At 35.7% G+C, this 19,052-nt stretch overlaps 2 protein-coding genes across 2 annotated transcripts; both read left to right on the top strand.

Moving 5' to 3' along the window:
- The first annotated feature begins 896 nt into the window (after positions 1-896).
- Positions 897-7,100, top strand: LOC149732870 (uncharacterized). The gene is made up of 5 exons (XM_089882832.1): positions 897-1,420; positions 2,830-2,914; positions 3,483-3,646; positions 4,477-4,611; positions 4,859-7,100. Exons 1-5 carry the CDS (start codon positions 1,322-1,324, stop codon positions 6,554-6,556), a joined length of 2,181 nt encoding a protein of 726 aa, XP_089738958.1. The 5' UTR covers positions 897-1,321; the 3' UTR covers positions 6,557-7,100.
- Positions 7,101-7,516: 416 nt separating this feature from the next.
- LOC149732869 (uncharacterized) lies at positions 7,517-18,865 on the top strand. Its single transcript, XM_089882820.1, has 21 exons — positions 7,517-7,817; positions 8,534-8,607; positions 8,882-9,022; positions 9,320-9,436; positions 9,846-9,982; positions 10,291-10,414; positions 10,757-11,007; positions 11,465-11,672; positions 12,084-12,267; positions 12,443-12,642; positions 12,700-12,793; positions 13,041-13,161; positions 13,780-13,886; positions 14,417-14,566; positions 14,767-15,024; positions 15,714-15,822; positions 16,264-16,431; positions 16,697-16,807; positions 17,035-17,114; positions 17,604-17,739; positions 18,154-18,865. The coding sequence occupies exons 1-21, from the start codon at positions 7,633-7,635 to the stop codon at positions 18,328-18,330; spliced, it is 3,132 nt and encodes a 1,043-aa protein (XP_089738946.1). The 5' UTR covers positions 7,517-7,632; the 3' UTR covers positions 18,331-18,865.
- The last annotated feature ends 187 nt before the right edge of the window (positions 18,866-19,052 follow it).

The raw sequence follows: 19,052 nt of genomic DNA, 5'->3' as shown, positions 1-19,052 counted from the left end.
GTTATAAGTGCGTAGTAAAAGCTTTCGGAGTTGTCTCTGTCTCCCCCCGTAAAAAAAAACAGAGTTTATGAAACTAGTGCCGGTTATTAACTTTTTATAATTTAATATTAAATCTGGAAACCTTTATAACAAAGAATAAACACTATAAAGCACATCTCGATTTTGCATGTCATTCCCAGTTATTGGCACTGGTATGAAATAACTAGTAACATGCTTTACCGAACGTGGGTCACTGGTTAACTATGAGATCGATTAAAATAGCCGCGTATGCTGTGTAACCGAATCCGAGCAACGTAGGGAGAAAAGGTGTTCTGGTTACAGATGATTAGCACTAGCCTAAAATATAGTGATCTTTTTCCTACCTTTTGAAGTGGTTCCATAATCTAGTTATACAAATTCATGTTAAGTTACATCGACATAGCACTAATCAAGTACTTTGGGGTCAGATGGGACACCTTCAGCACATATATTATTCAAATATCCTGAACGTGTTTTAAACAATTAACAGCAGTCTATGGGTGTCTTAAAGATACAGTTTTATAATTCTTGGAATGTTCTTTGTTTATTATTAAATAGAAAAATAAAATAAAATGAAAAGGTGCCCCATTAATATGTTACTGAAACCTATTTCGGTTGATCGCGTGCACTAACATGCTTAAAAAACATTTTCGGGCTTTTCCATGTGCCCATAGTTGTGAAGCGTGTCCGGTAAACATGCTTTAGGTTTTGCACCAGCGCTATAGCGCTAACAGAGTCTTGAAAAAAGATAAATAAGAACAACTGCTTTTTTCACCGCTCGCATTCTTGCCTAAAATCACAACGCATGACGTGTACTCGCCTCCCTGTACTGAGAACGGCAGTGCTATGGTGGAAGGTACTAAGGTAGGTAGGTAGAACACCCACTGTATATAAATACAGTCAGGTTGGGGAAGTTAAGTCATTTATAAATCACCCGATAAGATCAAGTACTTCAGATGATACAGACTAACAATGATTCAAGGCGAACCATCGTAGTTAAGCGTGTTAAACATTGCACAGTACAGTTACGTTGTGTACAAATACCTAGCTGACGATAGTTTGATCTTTAAGTTAATTTAATTGCATGATTTGACTTGGTTATTGGAATAATGCTGTTGCGAAAATGCAGTGTATTTGGTTGTTTATTTAAAGCGAGAATAGAATGATAACCATTTGGACGCGAGATTGTTTTTGTAATTTTTTACTTTTTGACCAGCAGGTCTCGCTTAAAAGGTGTTAATAACCGCTTTGCTTTGCAGGCGCACACTAGATTGTTGTATTTGTGATACAACTAACGCTAAACATGCTGAGCTCAGATATGTTGAAATTCGCAGAGCCAATCGGACCTGGTCAGATCGTGGACCGCCAGTCTTTAGTATCCATGCCGTCCGGCTATGCGAAGGTGAGACGATTTTCTCAATAAGTTCAATTGCCATCTTACGTATTGTCTGTAAATCTTTGGCCTTTAGGGCTCAGTTGGTATTAACTCTCTTTATATAAATATATCGTATGTAGCTTTTGATTTACTAAAAGTGCAAATGTTGCCGTTTAAACTTAAACTTAAACTTGAATTTAAATCAAATGGTTGCTTGGTAGGGTAGTTTAAATGCACGCTAAAATCGATCTTCAATTTGCCCACGAGCTTCACCAGGCAATCTAACATAATTATTGGCTGCGTTTGGACGTCACAGGCAGTAGCCAACTGGCCAATTACAGCGGACACGATTATTAAATAGGCAGCCCGTTTAGCCAAAGCGTAATTGCGGTAAAAAATACCGTTCCGGCCAATAAACGCATAAACAACTAGATAGGTTGACTATTATAGCATATAATTCATACCATTGGATATACATCGCTGGTATTGTAAAACTGAGTGTTTGACAAATAGTTTATACTTCGTTTAAGGTGTACAATACGGCGAAGTTTAATATTTGTAAGATTTGACAGAAACTGTCCGCTTCACGCTCTGCTTAGGTATTAAAACTAAATTGCAAATAATGTCGCACGGCAGTGACAAAGGAATGTAATTAGACCACAGTGGAATAATCAAATGTAGGATTGAAAATGGTTGTGTCCCTCGTTAAGCTGAGGGCTGAGCGAAAATACAAGCGCAAACCAGAGCTGTGCAATGAGACGGCGTGATCGATGAAAAACTCATGAAATATGCATGTGATTTGTCGTGATGACGAGCACGCGCTCACGACAAAATGATAAAATAAAAGTGTACTGGGGATAAAAAATGCTAAGTTTTGCTAACTGACAGTTACAGAACGTAGATTCAATTGCTTTGACTTCAGTTATCTGTCTTAATTGGTCAGCTGTTTCAACGAACTTTATCCGATGCATATATAGGCTATTGTAGTAATGTAGCCTATATAAACATGTAACTATTTTCCAATTCATATACATTAAATTCGGGTGGCTGTTATTGGTTATTAAATTATGGGTATGTGCTTAAATATACAAACTGTATGTACTAGATACAAACACGTATACAATACTATAGAAACTAAAAAATTCTCAATATATTTTTGCATAATACCCAAAGGCTTTGTTTAAAAAGTTAATGCAAAGTTTTGGTCCGCTGACGGGTCTCTAAAATTACTATCGATGCGTGCAGTAACTAAGTTACTTATCAAATTACGGTATTTTCGGTCTGACTTTGTGGTCGCCTTACTTACGCTGACAAAAACTGTCGGTGTTACTAAAAACCAACACTGAACGTCAAGCAAAACGGGCCGCAGTCAATGCATAGTTAACTTCTATACAAACCAAGTTTTCAATTAAAACTAATAACGTTTGATTTTGCAGATCTTGCTCAGCAAGCAAGAGCAAGAAGTTTCAATCCGTGTCATCACATTTGAAGAAAGATATAACTCAAAAGAAAGCGTGCTTAGTGAGTGGGAATGTGGAAATGTAGACGTAGAAGTTTATAGCAGGATGGGAAAGATGGGACACCTTTTCATTCTATGTTTTAGTCTCATTTGCTAGTAAACAAAAAACATTCAAATAATTATAAAACCGTATCCTCTCTCACGATTTTCATACAGACCGTTGTTAATTGTTTAAAACAAGATCAATATATTGAAAGTTATGTGCTAAAGATGTCCTATCTTACCCCACAGTACTACACCATAAAAACATATTCACCATAAATGCAACATTCCCAATCAAAACATGAGGCACGGCATATTATAGATATCTCTAGTATGCCGTGCTTGAGGCCATACCGGTTTCTCTATGTGGTAAGCAATGGAAGCGCTTGAAAACAGTTACAAAACAACAATAGCAAAACACCGGCTCTTTATGACAAGCTCTATTGATCAGCAGACCGAGAACTCTTTGCTTTATATCTAGAAAACTAAATAGGCTTTGTCCAATAAAATCCCCACTTAAATTGCACCGAAGCGTGAAACGATTATATGTCGTGACGTGGATGCTTATACTATATCTATGATTTGCAGAAACATCTTCAAAAGTTTTCCTTGCTCTTGGTACTCAAGTGGTCGAGGCGGAAGAGCGATTTATTCTTGCCCAAGACGACAACGAGCCAGTATCGAAGAAGTGGATTCATGTACTGGACAGAAATCGTCTGAAATCGGATAAAACGACCAATGAAATTCTTCAGGTTGGTCAATGCGTTGGTCTAATTTCTAATATGATAACACCACAACGGCACAACCTCGCTGTGACAACGCGTGTAGGTCACAGCTGCAGTTTTAGGCGCATGGACAATGTAACACTTCCAGCATTTTTTATTGATAGTATTGTTATTCAGTATACGCATTGCTTTGCATTCCTAGCGAGTGTATTTGCCCATACTTAGTCTGTGTTTTGAGAAGACCGACATAATCTTTACTGCATAATTCATACTCCCTAAATTTCTGTGGGAATACCATGGCGGTTTTACTGTTCGAAGTTTCATAACGAAGGTTCGGTATCAGTTTCGAGAAAAACAAAACTCACTGACGGCTGACGCTACTGGATCGATAGTCTTTGTTATGTCTGCCGGCATATACAGACTGACCAATAAATTGGTAGTTATAAACAGCCAGCGTATTAACTAATGCGTAAATATTCATGTCCTGGATTTGACAAACAAGGTTAAAAATTGCAAAAATGCACCTATATCTCTAATACACAAAAAAAAACATTTTTTGAGTTTTAGTTTTAAAGCGTTTTAATTGGTTTGTTGTGTACTATGCAGCTGGTTCCCAGCGTCACATAACGCCCGGGGCACCGGAGAATTCACTGCATTTGTTTCAGCGTGCCAACACTGTCGTCCTTTATGTGAATTAACGGTTAAATTAAGGGCGCCTCTCGTCACATGGGCAAGCAACTTAATTGTCCCCTTTAAACTAAACACCGTTCCACCGTCATTGCCTCGTCAGTGCTATATTTAAACCATTTAATTGTGTAATCGTGTATGGGCGGCTAGTAACACTGTATACCTTACAGGTGTGCGTATTTTCGTCTGTATCTCTCGGCGGAGGAAACAAAACGCTAATAGGGATGGTTCACATAGCGTTCGAAGAAATACAACGCATGCTGCCTGTACCGTCAAACAAATTTGTCACCTCGGGGTGGTATAAGGTAAGTATGCTACATACATATTTCTATTTGTATAAAAGGTAGGAGTTGATTTTAATTAATCTGGTTAATAGCCTACGTGCATTTTATTGACTAACATATTTACCATTACCCAACTTTTTTATTAATATGAGCGGTCTGTCTAAGTTAAAATAGCACAACGAGTTAAACGATTCGTTCTACAGCCTATATCATCTAAGTTTATAAATGCAGTTTGGGTTTAAAGTAATTAGTTTTTTCTTCGACACAGGTGTTTCCAAGTTCTTCGTTTGTGGCTGGTTGCCCTGTAGCAGCTGGCACCCCGCATTGCGCCAACCGCTGTACAAGAACTGGGGATCACAAATCGTTCCAGACCCGTTTAATACACCCAGATACGTCCCCTAAGTTCCATTCATTATCCTTCGAAGATGTATGTAAAGACGTTAAGACAGGAGGGATATCACCACCAGCGCACACCCATCAATTCACCAGCTCCAAATCTCTGCGGCGTTTTACAAAGTACAGCGCTAGTATAGGGTCGTTTATGCGGCTGGTGCATCGAGTCAAAATCGACAAGCCAGTGACCGAAACTCAAGGCGATTCGTCCTCTTCAGTCGATGTTGGGTACGAGAGTAGTGGCAACAGCAGTTGTAGTATTCCTTTAACATCAACCAAAGAAAGTACGCCTGAGATCTGTGAAGCGGAAACAACAAAACCTGAAGCACAGCAGCAACCCAATAACAAGATACTTCGTAGTTTGTCAATGTTATCAAGACGCACCAAAAACTGTCCGATCAGTCGAAGAAGTTTTAGCATAGCAGATAAACAAAAGGGTCTCAAATATAAGTCTACATTTCGAAGATCAGAAGAGATCACCGCGTTGCCTATTCCTCCGACAGAAATGGACCAAAACTCCTTCAACTTTTCATCCTCGTGCCCGCTGTCGAAAGAAGAGGACTTGGAAACTGGTAAAAACGGATCGAGAATGACCGAGTTCTGTGGCAGCGCGTTTCTTAGCGCGGCCGATGCACGGAAAAAGGCGTATAGAGAATCGAGCAGTCGGCACAATTGGTCTTTAGAGTCAGCTCACTCGAGTGGTGGGCAGTCAATCAGTGATAACAGTACTGGTGCGCAGACATCTATATCCCCTGAAGAACGTTCTGGTAGTTCTAACCGCATAACGATGACCAAGCTTTTTAAATCAAAGGTGTCTTCTCTGGATAACCCGACAGGCAAAAAACGATCCTCGAAAGCAAAAATTTCATTTGGAAAATTACATTCATCATCTACTGTCTCATCCAACAACACGGACTCTGAAGAATCCATAGGAGAAGACAACGTGTACGCTGTTCTCCTTTCGCTAAAAAATATGAGCCAAGAACCGGGCGCTGTAGTAGCCTCGACGCAAAGTCGAACCTTAAGCGAAAGGTCCAACGTTTATAGCAATTCAATATCCACCGTATCGTCTGCTTCAATGAGTTCAATTGGTTTTGCAAGCGCTGAAATGACTGCTGGTATAAGACCCCGGTCCACATCTGTGCAAGAACTACACAAAGGCGAGAAAGGCACGCTTGACAATAATGCCAACCTTAAGGTGAAATATCAACATCGAGAGAAGCGCCTGACTAAACATCGCAGTAAAAAGACGAAGCAATCGACAGATAGTTCTCAAAAACAGCGATCACACTCCTTCGCAATCTCTCCAAATATTACCGTTGACAGCCCGTCCGACTGCACTAGCCCTGAAAATAGCGAAGAAATCGAAATGATATTTTTCAGCCCGAAATCAGAAAAGCGTTCGGTGCAAGCTGTTAATGGCAAACTTAGTTCTATATCAGCTTCTCCCGATACGTCTTTGCTCTATGTTAAGAAAATCAGATCAAACAGTATAAAGTCTGAAAGCGATGATGAATACCACACATGCAACAGCGAAAGGCAGAGTCTCACTGACCTTACTACACTGTCTTAAGTAGGCATATAATTACCCACAAAGTAACATACTTGGTAAATCGCTGGAACAAGGTGTAAAAACAACCGTGTTATAACGACTGTCGTTTTCCGGCCACCAAAGTAAAGTAAGTTACATTCATAAACTTAAACGATTATCGCCGAGCGAACGTTTTGGGCCTCTTTTTTCTAAAGGCATCAATTCCAATGCAAAATATTCAGTTCAACGTATAACGATTTATGTTCCAACCGTGCAGTACATGTTGTAAAACTGGAAAAGTGTTATTTTGCTGCCAGTGTTTTTGCCCATGCCTATTATTGCATCTAAGTAGTATACACCTGAGTCTATATTATTTTATATGGCTCTGGTATACACGATATACTTTACTTGTTTTTTTGTGACTTTTTAAATCTTAATAATTGGTAATACCAATTTCGTATTGAACTAACCTATATGTTAACGCTTCTGCATTTCGTTCAATTTTATTTGCTGTTTATTTTTATCTGTCAAACAAACTGTGATTGCCTAAAAGTTGTTCATGTAATACAGAATTAACAAACTGTTACACACGAGTATTTATGTGATTTATGGTTTATTAGGTTTCATAGGTTTTAGCTTATATATAGTTGGGAGGGGAAAGATGGGACACCTTTAGCACACAATATCCAAATATCTTGATTGTGTTTTAAACAATTAACAACGGTCTATGGGAGTCTTGAGGATACGGTTTTATAAATCTTTGTTAAAATGGGACAAGAAAAGAAAAATATATAAAAAGGTGTCCTATCTGCTCCACCCTACTATATGATGTTTTGCTAAAAACACAGTTTTAATTCCGATTAATAATAATAAGGTATAAGAAAAGTGCCTTTAATGTTCCTCCGCTAAACTATTGGACGAAAAAGGATCTGCACAAGCACTTACGTGCACAACTGTTCAACGTCAAAAGAAATTTTATAAGATGTCTTTGATTCATAGCGGAAAAGCTAAGATTTTGGCGGGAAAATTATTAAAAATCCCCTTACTATTGTTGTGAATGCTACTACATACAAGTAAATATAGAGAGTTTACGAAATCGATTCATATTATATCTCAAAATGTTCGATGGTTCTCTTACACCGCCCCTTTCCGATCTCTCGGATTATGACGATGAAGATAGTAACGCGAACTGTCAAAATTCACCAGTTTTAAGTCGTTTACAGAAGCCAAGTACATCTAAAGAACGTTCAAGAAAAAGAAAGCTAAGCCTAAACGACTCAAGCCCCTCAAAGCCTACTCTTGGGTAAGTGTGTTTGTAACTTAGACACTAGAAAAGAATTCTCTGATATATTACAGATTAGGTTGGTGGAAAGTGTTACATGTTATTAGATATAGGCCCAAGGGGGTTAGTGGGTACAGAGTCGTATAAACACCGAGTAGTCCAACTGCCGTCTATGTGTGTCCAAAATAGAGCAAAAGTGGTGACTTTGACAATGGGTTTAAACGAACTTGTTAAGTTTTGTTTGTGTTTTCCTATTGTGGGAAGGTGTAAAACAGCTTCTATTTACCTTACCAAACATTTTTTAGAAAAAATGTATAAATTTAGCCGCATTAAATGACTAAAATGTCGCAAATCAACCGCTTCTAATTCTAATTTTTGACTTTTTTTGACACAGAAAACAAATAACACATGTTTTTTACATTTTTCAACCTTTAAATTTGTTTTTAGGCCCAAGTTTTTCTGTAATTTACCGAAAAACATACATTTTCCCTATACCTACTGTGTTATTTTGGACCCAAATTGCCGTTCAATTTGTGTTTTACGTAACAATGGGTTGGACTACTCGGTATTTCTATGGCTCTGAGTGGGTATATATGAATATGAGTTATGGGTTGGTGGTTAGCAGATACCGTAGGGGAGTTCTTCACTAGCAGTGCAACTTTATATGAAAGTTGTTTGCTCTATAAACAGTTTTCAGAAAATTGGTCTGTTTTTACATAAGTTAAATCACTTAACAGGCTCCGAGAAAAAGAAGTTAAATGTATTTGCATGGCTTCAAATTTACAATTACTATCAGAAGAATTTTATAAAGGTAATAATAAATATATTGTGTTTAAAAAATATCACTATGTTTATAGTTATTTCTTTTTTCTGTTTGATCAATATGATGTGTTTTAACAACTGTTGTTTTACTGTTACTATCTGTATTTTTAATTTTGTAAACTCTCTCGCTTTTTTTCATGAAAATTTTATATTGTCTGACCAAAGAGACATTTTGTCTGACTGTTTATTTCGTTAAGTTTATATTGTGACCGAAGAGACAAAACAAACTTCATTCATTTACACAACGCCTTCTTTCTAAACAGCCAGCAACTACATCTTGTACATTGAAAACAAAGTGACAGACTCCTTAAAATTGTCCGACTTCAAGTGTACATCGAATATGAAACCTTTGTTTAATATCCTGAATATTTTTCTTGAGCAATTTGACGGTGTTAAGTATAAAGGTAGGTTGCTGTTAGAGATTTCTTGTCATATATTTCCAAATATCTATCATATGAAACTTACTCAGGACAACCTCAAACACTCAGCCTAACACAATCAACTAATTGCTTTATTGTAACTTGTTGGTATATTAATATTTTAAAAAAACTCTGCTTCCCGCAAGGTATTATATATGGTAACTCATAAAAGCTGGCATGAGGTGCATGCAACAAAATACAGGTGTTATACCAGCTGTCAATTTTTTTTATGTGGCACACTAATTTTATGATCTAAATCCTTTTACATAACAACATATTTAGACGAGGTGTGTCATCTTATTGAAAAGCTGGATGTTCTTTGTGGCGAAATCTCATTGGTTGCCTCTGCTGGCCCAAGGTTCCTTCACAGGTTACTTAGCTCCCAGTTCAGATTGTCAGGTAACGATTTTGTGGTGAAATAATTTACTTTTTTAATCGTATTTATAAGGAAATTTTCTTCTTTGTAAGAAACTCGAACATGTACTCAGTTACTAATGCGAGTTGCGGTAACTTTTTTCAGGGGTGCAATAACAAAATTTTTTCAATAGGTTAAAAACGCACTTCCGCTTTGCAATAACCTTACAAAGTTTGCTGTTGATAAACTTATGATTTTTCTTTAAATAACATGATCTTCGCTATTGTTTTAAAAGGATAAATAAATATTATGCTATGTTTCCACTTCATATCGTCTGGTAACTTTTAGGGGTGCAATGACAAAGCAGTTTTATTGGGTAGTTTTAATGCACAAAGTCTTCTGTGGTTTGAATAATGTAGATGCACCGTGTTTTTCTAACTGTTTATCTTATAGTTGAAGAGAAATGTCTCCACGATTGTAACTCTCAAGATCTTATTGATTGGATGCATTCCTTCTGTGAAGTTAACACTTATGCATTGAACACTGCATGTCTTGCAAGGAATAAATGTAAACAGTTGAATGTAATTGAGGTGAGACAAGTGTGCGTCGGACGATTTTTGTGTAAAAAAATACAGTAAGGATCTGGTGCTACGAAAACATAACTGCATGTCTTGCAAGGAATAAATGTAAACAGTTGAATGTAATTGAGGTGAGACAAGTGTGCGTCGGACGATTTTTGTGTAAAAAAAATACAGTAAGGATCTGGTGCTACGAAAACATAACAGATAAAACAAATCCAACCAATTGTATAATAAAAGATATATTTCGCCTGAATGGCATAGTCAGTCTTTTGTTCAAATGGGAATATAGGAGAACTGATATTCCTATTATGATATAGGTTCTACACACCAGTGGATTGCCAGTGTTATATGATGGAGACTTGGTTGTCAGAAGCGTCAACAGGATTTTGCATCAGTTGTTCTGTATGGTGGGACAAGCTTATAATCATCTTAAATCTAGAGGTGAACTTTATGGAAAATTTTCGCTATAAACTGTTTTTGGTGTGGTGTGGTTAACTCTTTTGTCTGCTTACTAGTAACCATGTAAGTAACTTTGTGGGTGATTCTTTTGGAGGATTTTTTTGATTTCTTGTTAGTGTATGGCTGGTAATATAGACCACCCCTAAGGCCAGGGACCACTTGGTTGGAGAAATTACTGTTAAGATTCTTTTCCAAAGAAACATACACCCTCAGGAGTAGCAGCATCGGTAATAACATCGGCACCAGAAAAAACAAACACACAATAACGCAACCAATGCCACAGAGCCATATATCTATTACTAATAATAACTTTTGTTATTCCAGTGAGTCAAAATGCTGTTAAAGCGATTATGAAATACCCCCCTCTTCCATGTGACTGCTTTCGAGATTTGATCAACAAGTGTTACAGTTTGGTTGACGAGGCAGAATTCTGGGGAATGCTTGCTGAAATATTTCAGGGTTGCGTTCAGAATATCAAAGCGAGGAAAAATGGGGGAACTGTGTCAACACATATAGCGGAGTTTGAAGAATCGCCTGACGTTGTGTCCTGTTTTTTTTGGTGGATAAGAAACATGGTAGATGATCTTGCATTTATTTAAATACCATATAAATAGTAGGTTGGGATAAGACAGGACCTGTAACACATAATATCCAAACATCCCGATCTTGTTTTAAACAATTAACAACGGTCTATGGGAGTTGTAAAGATACGGTTTATAATTCTTTGAATGTTTTTTGTTCATTACCAAATGAGACGAAAAAATAGGATAAACAGGTGTCCCGTCTTTCCCCACCCCACAATACATATGAATGTGATAGCGAGAAAATATTTAAATAGTGAAAAGAAGGCGTTAGCAACAGATAATAGTCAAACAACATCTAGCAATGCATTTTAAAATCTCTCTCTTGAATTTTTGTGCTAGTTTTTAATGCTTTACCAAAATTTACTTAGAAACAAAGGTCAAAACAATTAAAAACTGCTTATAAAGGTACCAAAGTATACAAAATAACACAATGTAACTTTATTTTCAGACCGTTTTTTCATCATCAACAACACATGGTTTAACTACACGTCTCATTAGAACCTCTATGTCCCACCACTGCGATGATGTCACACTTGGTTTGCACATTCTATGTTACCGCGATATAACAAAGTCCTGTGCTACAGAACTGGCAGCGTTTTATTTATTGTCTCATCATTTCATTAAGAAACTAAACTGCACTTTTAAAAAGCGACATGGTATGTAATCTTATCAATAATTTAATGTTTCAAACCCCGTCTAATTGTGATAAATTCCATGGACCCAACACTAATCTGGTGCTTATAAAGTTGGATGATTCTGTAATGAAATAAATGAAATAACAGTCAGAATTAAGCGCTACAGAATCAATTATATAGTAATTGAAAACCCTGTTTGATAATTATAATTCTACATATTATGACTTTAATTACCAACATTGGTATTTTTAGAATCACCAAACAGTAAATACTAAATTTTTACCTAGCGTTGCAAAACCCTTTTGTGACGATTAATACGAAAATAAACAAAAAATGCTTTAAAAATTCTGCACAACAGATATATATATCATGTATTTTTTTTCAACTTAATAAAATATGTATTTTGTTTTTAAAATTTATATTTGTATTTAGGAATCGCCCAATTTACGAACAACCCCCTCAGCGCAGTGGAGTGGCTTACTGTTGTAAGGAGGTTAAATACACAAAGTGTAACCGGAGATACAATGCCCAAGGATAGTTTCCACTGTTTTCTCAGCTTATTACAAGCAGTTGTTCATTTGAATCAAGACACTATGTGGACTTCTTTAAATGAAAGGTAAATATTTATGAATGAATGAATGAATGTTACTTACATCTACTTGCGTTATCCACGCGTGGACGGAAAAGGACAGTTTTTATAACACGGGTTTAACACCTCCTGCAAACTTACCAGTTACCAAGTATGTTACTTTGTGGGTGATTATTATATGCATGAATTTTTTTTTTTTTAGACTTATTTCAACACTGGATTCTGCCGGCATGAATAAGTTGGATGTAACAGGTCTGGAGAATTTTTTCTCTTTTGTCATTGCAGTTGTTTCATCTTGCCACCCTTGCCACATACCAGACTTTATGTTGGAAGTTATGAAACTGTTTAATCAGTGCTGTATAGCTCGTTCTGACTATGGAAAACAAATTACTGCAGTAAATGGTACAGCTTTTATACAGTAATGTTAAACCCAGCTAATCACAACTCACATTTTTCCAGGCTTGTTTGCACTGATGTTTCAACTAGCTGAGTTAAAATTAACTTTTTCCGATCTTGCAAAGAAAGCAAACAAGTTGTTTACCCAGATCTGCAGGTGGGTGATAGTTTCAAATTCCCCCTTTTTTGACCCTGATGACTTATATTAGTCATGCAATTTACCACGAATGTAATTTGAGTTTAAAAATTTGGAGCAAAAATATTTTCGCAAAAATCCGGAACACTTATGTTTTCACAGTTTGGCTTAGGAATTTCCCCATATCTTTTAACTAGCTAAATATTAAAAAAATATTAGAGTCTCTTTTAGACAAAGAGGTTTTAGTTCTTTCTTCATTTGTTTCCAGGTTGCTGTCGAACAAATCATTAAAAACAGATGAAAGAAATTCAATGTTTCAAGTTTTCATAGCGTTTCTTCAATCGGTAGCTCAACTTTTTATGGCTTCCGCCACATTAAATCTGGGCCAGGTGCATTAAACCAACTGTACATAATAAATGAAAGCAATCTTTCAACAGCTCATGAAAAAAACTTAGTGTATTTCCGACGTTTGGTCTATCGAATGTATTTTGTCCAAAATACACGTTTTTCAAACCAGTTGAGTTCTTAAAAAATTATTTTTAAGACGCCTGTTAGCAAAAGTAACAGAATATAAGAAATGAAACTCCCATATATTCACTGGTGTTGGTTGAAGCCAAAAAAGTTAATTTGTTTGTTAGTCTGATACCGGGTTTAAGGTATAATAAGAGACATGCAAAAACAACAGTTTAAGTTCAAAGTTTTACTCGAATTTAAATAGTTTAAAATCAAGTTTAAGGTTATTGATTTTAATTGATATTATTGAAATGTATCCTATTCAACTTAAATTTTGGTGCTAGTGAAGGATTCTCCCCCTACCTTATCTGCTAGCCACTAAACAGAACTACTAACACATATAACTACCAACCTCTAACACTTTCAATCAGTCTAATCTGTAGTGTACCGGTGGATTCTTCACTGGTGCCAAAAATAACATACGCCAGTATTGCTAGTATTGCTACAGACTGTTTATTGCTGCAAACCTTAGTTATTTTAAATACAAATTACAGGTTTTACTCATCACACCGGATACTCTTGGATCAATGCTCGAACAAGCAAAACCATCGGAGATAGCATCCGTACTTTATTATGTAGACGAAATATACACTAGTTTAAGGTAAAATTCTAATTACAGCCTATTTAACTATGTCTGTCAAAAGACTCAAGAGTAAAGTTTACGTTACATACTTGGTAACCATAGTTAGCGGACATGAGGTGTATGAAACAAAACACTTTGTTATAACAGCTTTGCCCTCCACGCGATATAATCTAAATAAGTTATCTATAAGTTGTAAACAAGTAAGGTTATCCATCTATAATAACTAATGTTCAAAGCAACATATATTGCCTAAAAATTACTGAAACTTTTCGGTCAAAAATCATAGCCCAGTAGGAAGTTGCTTATTAGTGGTTATTAAATATTAATATTTAGGTCAGAGTGAAATGTTTAAGAAACACTAATGTTATAGTATATGGGGTTATAAAATTAATGATTTTCCTCTTTTACTATATTGAAAATAATCTTTTGACGGCTCATCTGGTATGAAAAAACACATGCTATTTTTTTTCACACACCGGTCAAGCCCCATTGTTTTTTAACACTAGATGAGCTGTTAAAAGAATTTTTAATATTTACTGAATTTACAGAAACGCAACATATTTTGCGTCAGAGTGTGAACAAATTTGTCACAACTTATTCATGAACATTCACAACTGTATGAAACAAGAAACCGTTACATGTTCAAACGAGAAATTAGACCAGCTAATGAGAAGTATGATACTGGTTCCACTCAAAATGTAAGGAAAAAATTCATTTTTTAAATTGTGAAAGTTTGGTAACCATAGTTACATTTAAAAAAAAAAGAAGAAAAATTAACAAAACTTATTTCCCGCTACAAAGTATAAAATACTTTTTTTAGCATTTTGTCTCTATAAGAACTTTTTACTTCATTTTCATTTTTTAAAGACTTTTCTTGAATGTTACCTTTTTTTTCTAGCAACAAGGATTCACCAATGTGTGATAAAGTGAAAGCCATTTGGGTTTACTTTTGTTCCGAAGAAAAGATAAAGGCAGTAAGACGATGCACTTTTATGATAGATACGTTAAGTGATGCCTCATTTGAAACTGTTATACATAAAGAGCAAAGCAATCTAGGCAAAGAAAAGATGACTTTGACCGATGCTGCCATACAGGGATGGTTGAAATGCAGCGTCTTTTCTTGCCATGTTGGTGAAAGACTTTCTGCACTGGATAGGTAACGTTATGATATTACGTTAGGTCCCCAATACTTTCTTGTTATAGTGCCACCAGGCGGTATTTGGTGAGTCACGTGTGACGTTACGACATTGAATGACATTGACTAAGGTTTTTGTTTTTAACATTATTACATATTACACCGTGACGTTTGAACTACTTTTTAAGATCTGTTTAGTTTGATAAACTTGTTTCTCATTTAATAAACGACCGAAGGACATAACAGGTAATTTATATTAAAAAAAATGAATGAATGAATGAATGAAACTTGTTTTATTTTCGCGTGGCCGGAAAACGACAATCGTTATAACACAGGTGTTCTGTGTCATACTTTGTGCCAGCTCAAGAGTTGTATGTTAAAATATGTTAACAAAGAACAAGATTCTATTCAATATGGGTGAGGTTCGTGTTGAGGACCTGATTTAAGCCAATTTAGCCTTTTACCCCAACATTGTATATGCACATTATGTTACATATTACTGAGGTCCTATGTTGAATTTGTGGGTCACATCATGGGACAACTCTTTGTTTTTCACAAGGACACATGCGCCCACAATTGTAGCAGCGATGAGCCTTGAACCCATAACCCCTGGTTTAGAAAAAAGACGCGCTAACCAATTGTACCAGTGTACCACGCCAGACAGGATATTTAATTTTCTTCAAAGCTTCATCCTGTTTCTTTATTTTCAGTCATATTGCAAAATTCCCAGCGCTGAAACTCGTGGTTGGAGAAAAACATTCTCACTTGTCATTCCAGATTTTCGTACTGGCGCTTTCGGAAAACCATAAGAATTCCAAGGTAAATCAAAAAAATTCATTGTTGCAAAAGGTCTGGATCTGCAGGTGGTTTCAACTTCCCCGAATTTAGGGAGTTTTATATTCCAACTATTTGCTGTCGTAACTAAAGTATTTAATAAGTCCTCTACTGGTTTTTCTTGGATCGAGTTGTAACCGATAGTTATGTAACCACTTCTTTCCTCCCATTCTATTGTTTTTGTTTCCCATCCTTACGTTACTGCAAAGCTTAACTACATTTCGTGGGTTTTTGCAGCCATTCTTTTATCTGCTACTTTTATTCAAGTAGTTTTTACCCGCAGCATGTGTATAACGACTGTGGTTGCTAATTCCCTTCTTTTTGTTATTTATTAAATTACATGATCTTCGCTACCGCATCGAAGAAATTAATAAAACTTTTCTATGTCTGTTATTAAAGAAATAGATACATTAAATTTTTTTCCAGAATTTTCTTGAGCGAATAAAGTGGGCTGAAATGGCTTCCCGTTGGTTTGGGCCGGTCGTTGACGCATCAATCCCCGCCTTGGTGTCATCCGATGTAAAACTGGCTTCATCTGTATACTTCACAATGGGCAGCCTAATTCAACACTGTTGCAGTATGCTTTACACACCGGTATGGTCATTTAACAATTATACAAAAGTAACAGAAAAATATACAGCAAAAATATATTTTTTGTAACAAACATTAAATAATATATTAACTGACTGTTCAAGGCACTGGTTTGCACTATACTCTATTCTACTTCTATTCTATATGGGTGAGGTCCTGCAGCGTAACTTGACATGGGACCTCAGATTTGGACCATAACCTCATGCTCCCTGTCTAATTCCTTCTGGTACTTTTGTACTAGGAAAAAATAATATTTTTTCTATTTTAGGGAAAACCATGTGTAGTAAGCAAGCTATTTGAACACTTGATCTCCGTTGGTAATGCTTCGATTCAAACCAATACAAACATATCTACAGTTCTACAGAACTCCTTGCACAAAGTAAGTATACTACTTGGTGATTACTGGGTGCAACAGCCACACTTTTGACTGACCCTCTTTCCCACACTTTATCCATATTGTGCTTTAACAACTGTTTTGCTGTTGATTCTCTTCTCTTTGTTCTTTAAATAACATGATCTTCGCTATCGTTTTAGAAGCGGTAAATAAAATCTTACGCTGCGTTAAGTGCTAACTTTACATAACTTAACATTTCTTTACCTTTGTAGTTCATCCTTGGTGGTCTTGGAAGCAATGCAAGTTATATTAAGAAGTGTCTGAAACAAATCGTTGCACTTTACATTAACAAGTAAGTTTGAATATAAAACAATTTTTAAAAAATGGTGGTCACTTAAACTTAAAGATCTAGCGCTACGAAACATGCCAAACAAAAATCCAGTCCAACCAATTGTATAATAAAAGATACACTTTTGCCTAAATGGCATCGTCAGTCTTTGTGTAAAAATAATCTTCAAATGGACATAGAGTTACATTTCAAAAAGAAAAAATGTCACGTTTTGGAGGCGCTTAAAATCTTTTAACAAAGCAAAGATATTCTATTGAATAAATTGTTGAACTTTATTTTTTGTTTGTAAAATTTATCATACAACTTGAACCCTAACTGTGTATTGGTTTGTGTTTAATGGGGTGAATGAATACACCAGTGTGCCTTTTGTATAGGAAGATACCTGTGCGGCAATGTTATAACTCGACAGTAAACACGAGATGTATGAATACACCATGTATCTGGTGAATAACAAGACATCTATGTTATAACTCTTTTAACATCTCTATATAGGTGGACCTTCTCTAATGAAAAACAGACTCACCCTTACCTGTTAATTCTACAAGACAATTCCAATACAATACAAAACTGCATGCTGGACCTTTTACTTGAATCTATGAGCAGTAACAACACAGAAAAATTAGCAATGGTAAATTATTTTTGACTTGTTTAGTAGGGTGGGGAAGATGGGAAACCTTTAGCACATAATATCCAAATATCCTGGTTGTGTTTTAAACAACTAACAACGGTTTAGTTGTGAGGAAACGGTTTTATATTTCTTTGAATGTTCTTTGCCCTGGGTCAGTGGTTAAATACTTGCATTGTATACTGATACGCGGTTAGTGTATGTGTCCCCAGTTGTCACTAATTGATTTTAGCACCCTGGGCTAAAATCTCAAGTCCAATGGCATACTATGCTGAATGACCTCACCCATGTAGAGAAAATTAAAAAAGAAACAACTTAAAAACTTGATCACATTTTAACATATTGTAACCAATTCCAACAAATACCTTTTAAACCATCACCATTCACCACGTATGCTTCTTTACATTCCAATTCAAGGTTGTCCAAATTCTGTTTGCATGGTGTAATAACATTGACGAGAATCAGATGGCTCATTACGAAACTGCTATCAAATATCTCCCATTACTTCAACAGGCAAGATTACAGTTAAGGTTCAACACAATATTATTGGAACAAACCAACTATTTATTACAAACTTTTAGAAAATTAACATAACTCAACAAGTTATGTTCACTGTGCTCCAGATTGGAAATTTGCTTTTTGCGCAGGAATTTATTTATATATTTTTTTGCAAACTCGTTATATTTTTCAGCTCAATTTTTAAGGTTAAATACAGCTGTATTGAATACAAACGTCATGTATGTGTTTGTTTCTACGTAAAAATTGTCCGAATTTATTAAGCATTCCTTCCAATCTGGACTGTGCTAAGTAAAAAGCTTATTACCTTTTAAAATGCATTGTCCATTTATATCATAAAAGGTAGTAGTTATATCTACTCATAACGTAAAAAGTAGTATTTTTTTTTTGCTACTATTTCGTAAATTGTTATTTAACTCTTTATATTGCAGTTCTGCATCATACAGTAGTAACTATTTGTTTAAAACATACAACATTAGTTCCGAGAACTAATTTGTTTTACAGATTTTGAAATAAATTCAGTTTTGTACTTGTTCACGTATCTAAGATTTTTTCTATTTTTACTACGTGTATATTGCAGTGTATTATAAATTAGACAAAATACAACTTACAAGAAGAAAAAAGTGCAAATTATTTTATTTATTGAATCAGCTATTATATAGAACTTTTAAAAAAGTGAATTTGTTTTAGAGATATATGGGCACTAGTAAAGAATCCTCTGGTAGCAAATTAGTCTGTGGAAAGTGTTAGAGGTTGATGGTTAGTGGTTAGCAAACAAGATAGGGGGGGATTCTTCACCA

The sequence above is a fragment of the Ciona robusta genome, chromosome 8 (assembly GCF_009617815.1).
Source record: "Ciona robusta chromosome 8, ASM961781v2".
NCBI classification, from domain to species: domain Eukaryota; kingdom Metazoa; phylum Chordata; class Ascidiacea; order Phlebobranchia; family Cionidae; genus Ciona; species Ciona robusta.
This window is presented reverse-complemented; position numbering and strand designations above follow the sequence as displayed.

What these genes read in the sequence shown, in the direction of transcription:
- LOC149732870 (XM_089882832.1), top strand. Translation starts at nt 1,322, where the DNA reads ATGCTGAGCTCAGATATGTTGAAATTCGCAGAGCCAATCGGACCTGGT. An exon ending in CTCAAAAGAAAGCGTGCTTA is followed by an intron (nt 2,915 to 3,482) that starts GTGAGTGGGAAT and finishes TATGATTTGCAG; the next exon opens with AAACATCTTCAAAAGTTTTC. An exon ending in CGACCAATGAAATTCTTCAG is followed by an intron (nt 3,647 to 4,476) that starts GTTGGTCAATGC and finishes TATACCTTACAG; the next exon opens with GTGTGCGTATTTTCGTCTGT.
- LOC149732869 (XM_089882820.1), top strand. Translation starts at nt 7,633, where the DNA reads ATGTTCGATGGTTCTCTTACACCGCCCCTTTCCGATCTCTCGGATTAT. An exon ending in TTGTTTACCCAGATCTGCAG is followed by an intron (nt 12,794 to 13,040) that starts GTGGGTGATAGT and finishes ATTTGTTTCCAG; the next exon opens with GTTGCTGTCGAACAAATCAT. An exon ending in AGACTTTCTGCACTGGATAG is followed by an intron (nt 15,025 to 15,713) that starts GTAACGTTATGA and finishes CTTTATTTTCAG; the next exon opens with TCATATTGCAAAATTCCCAG.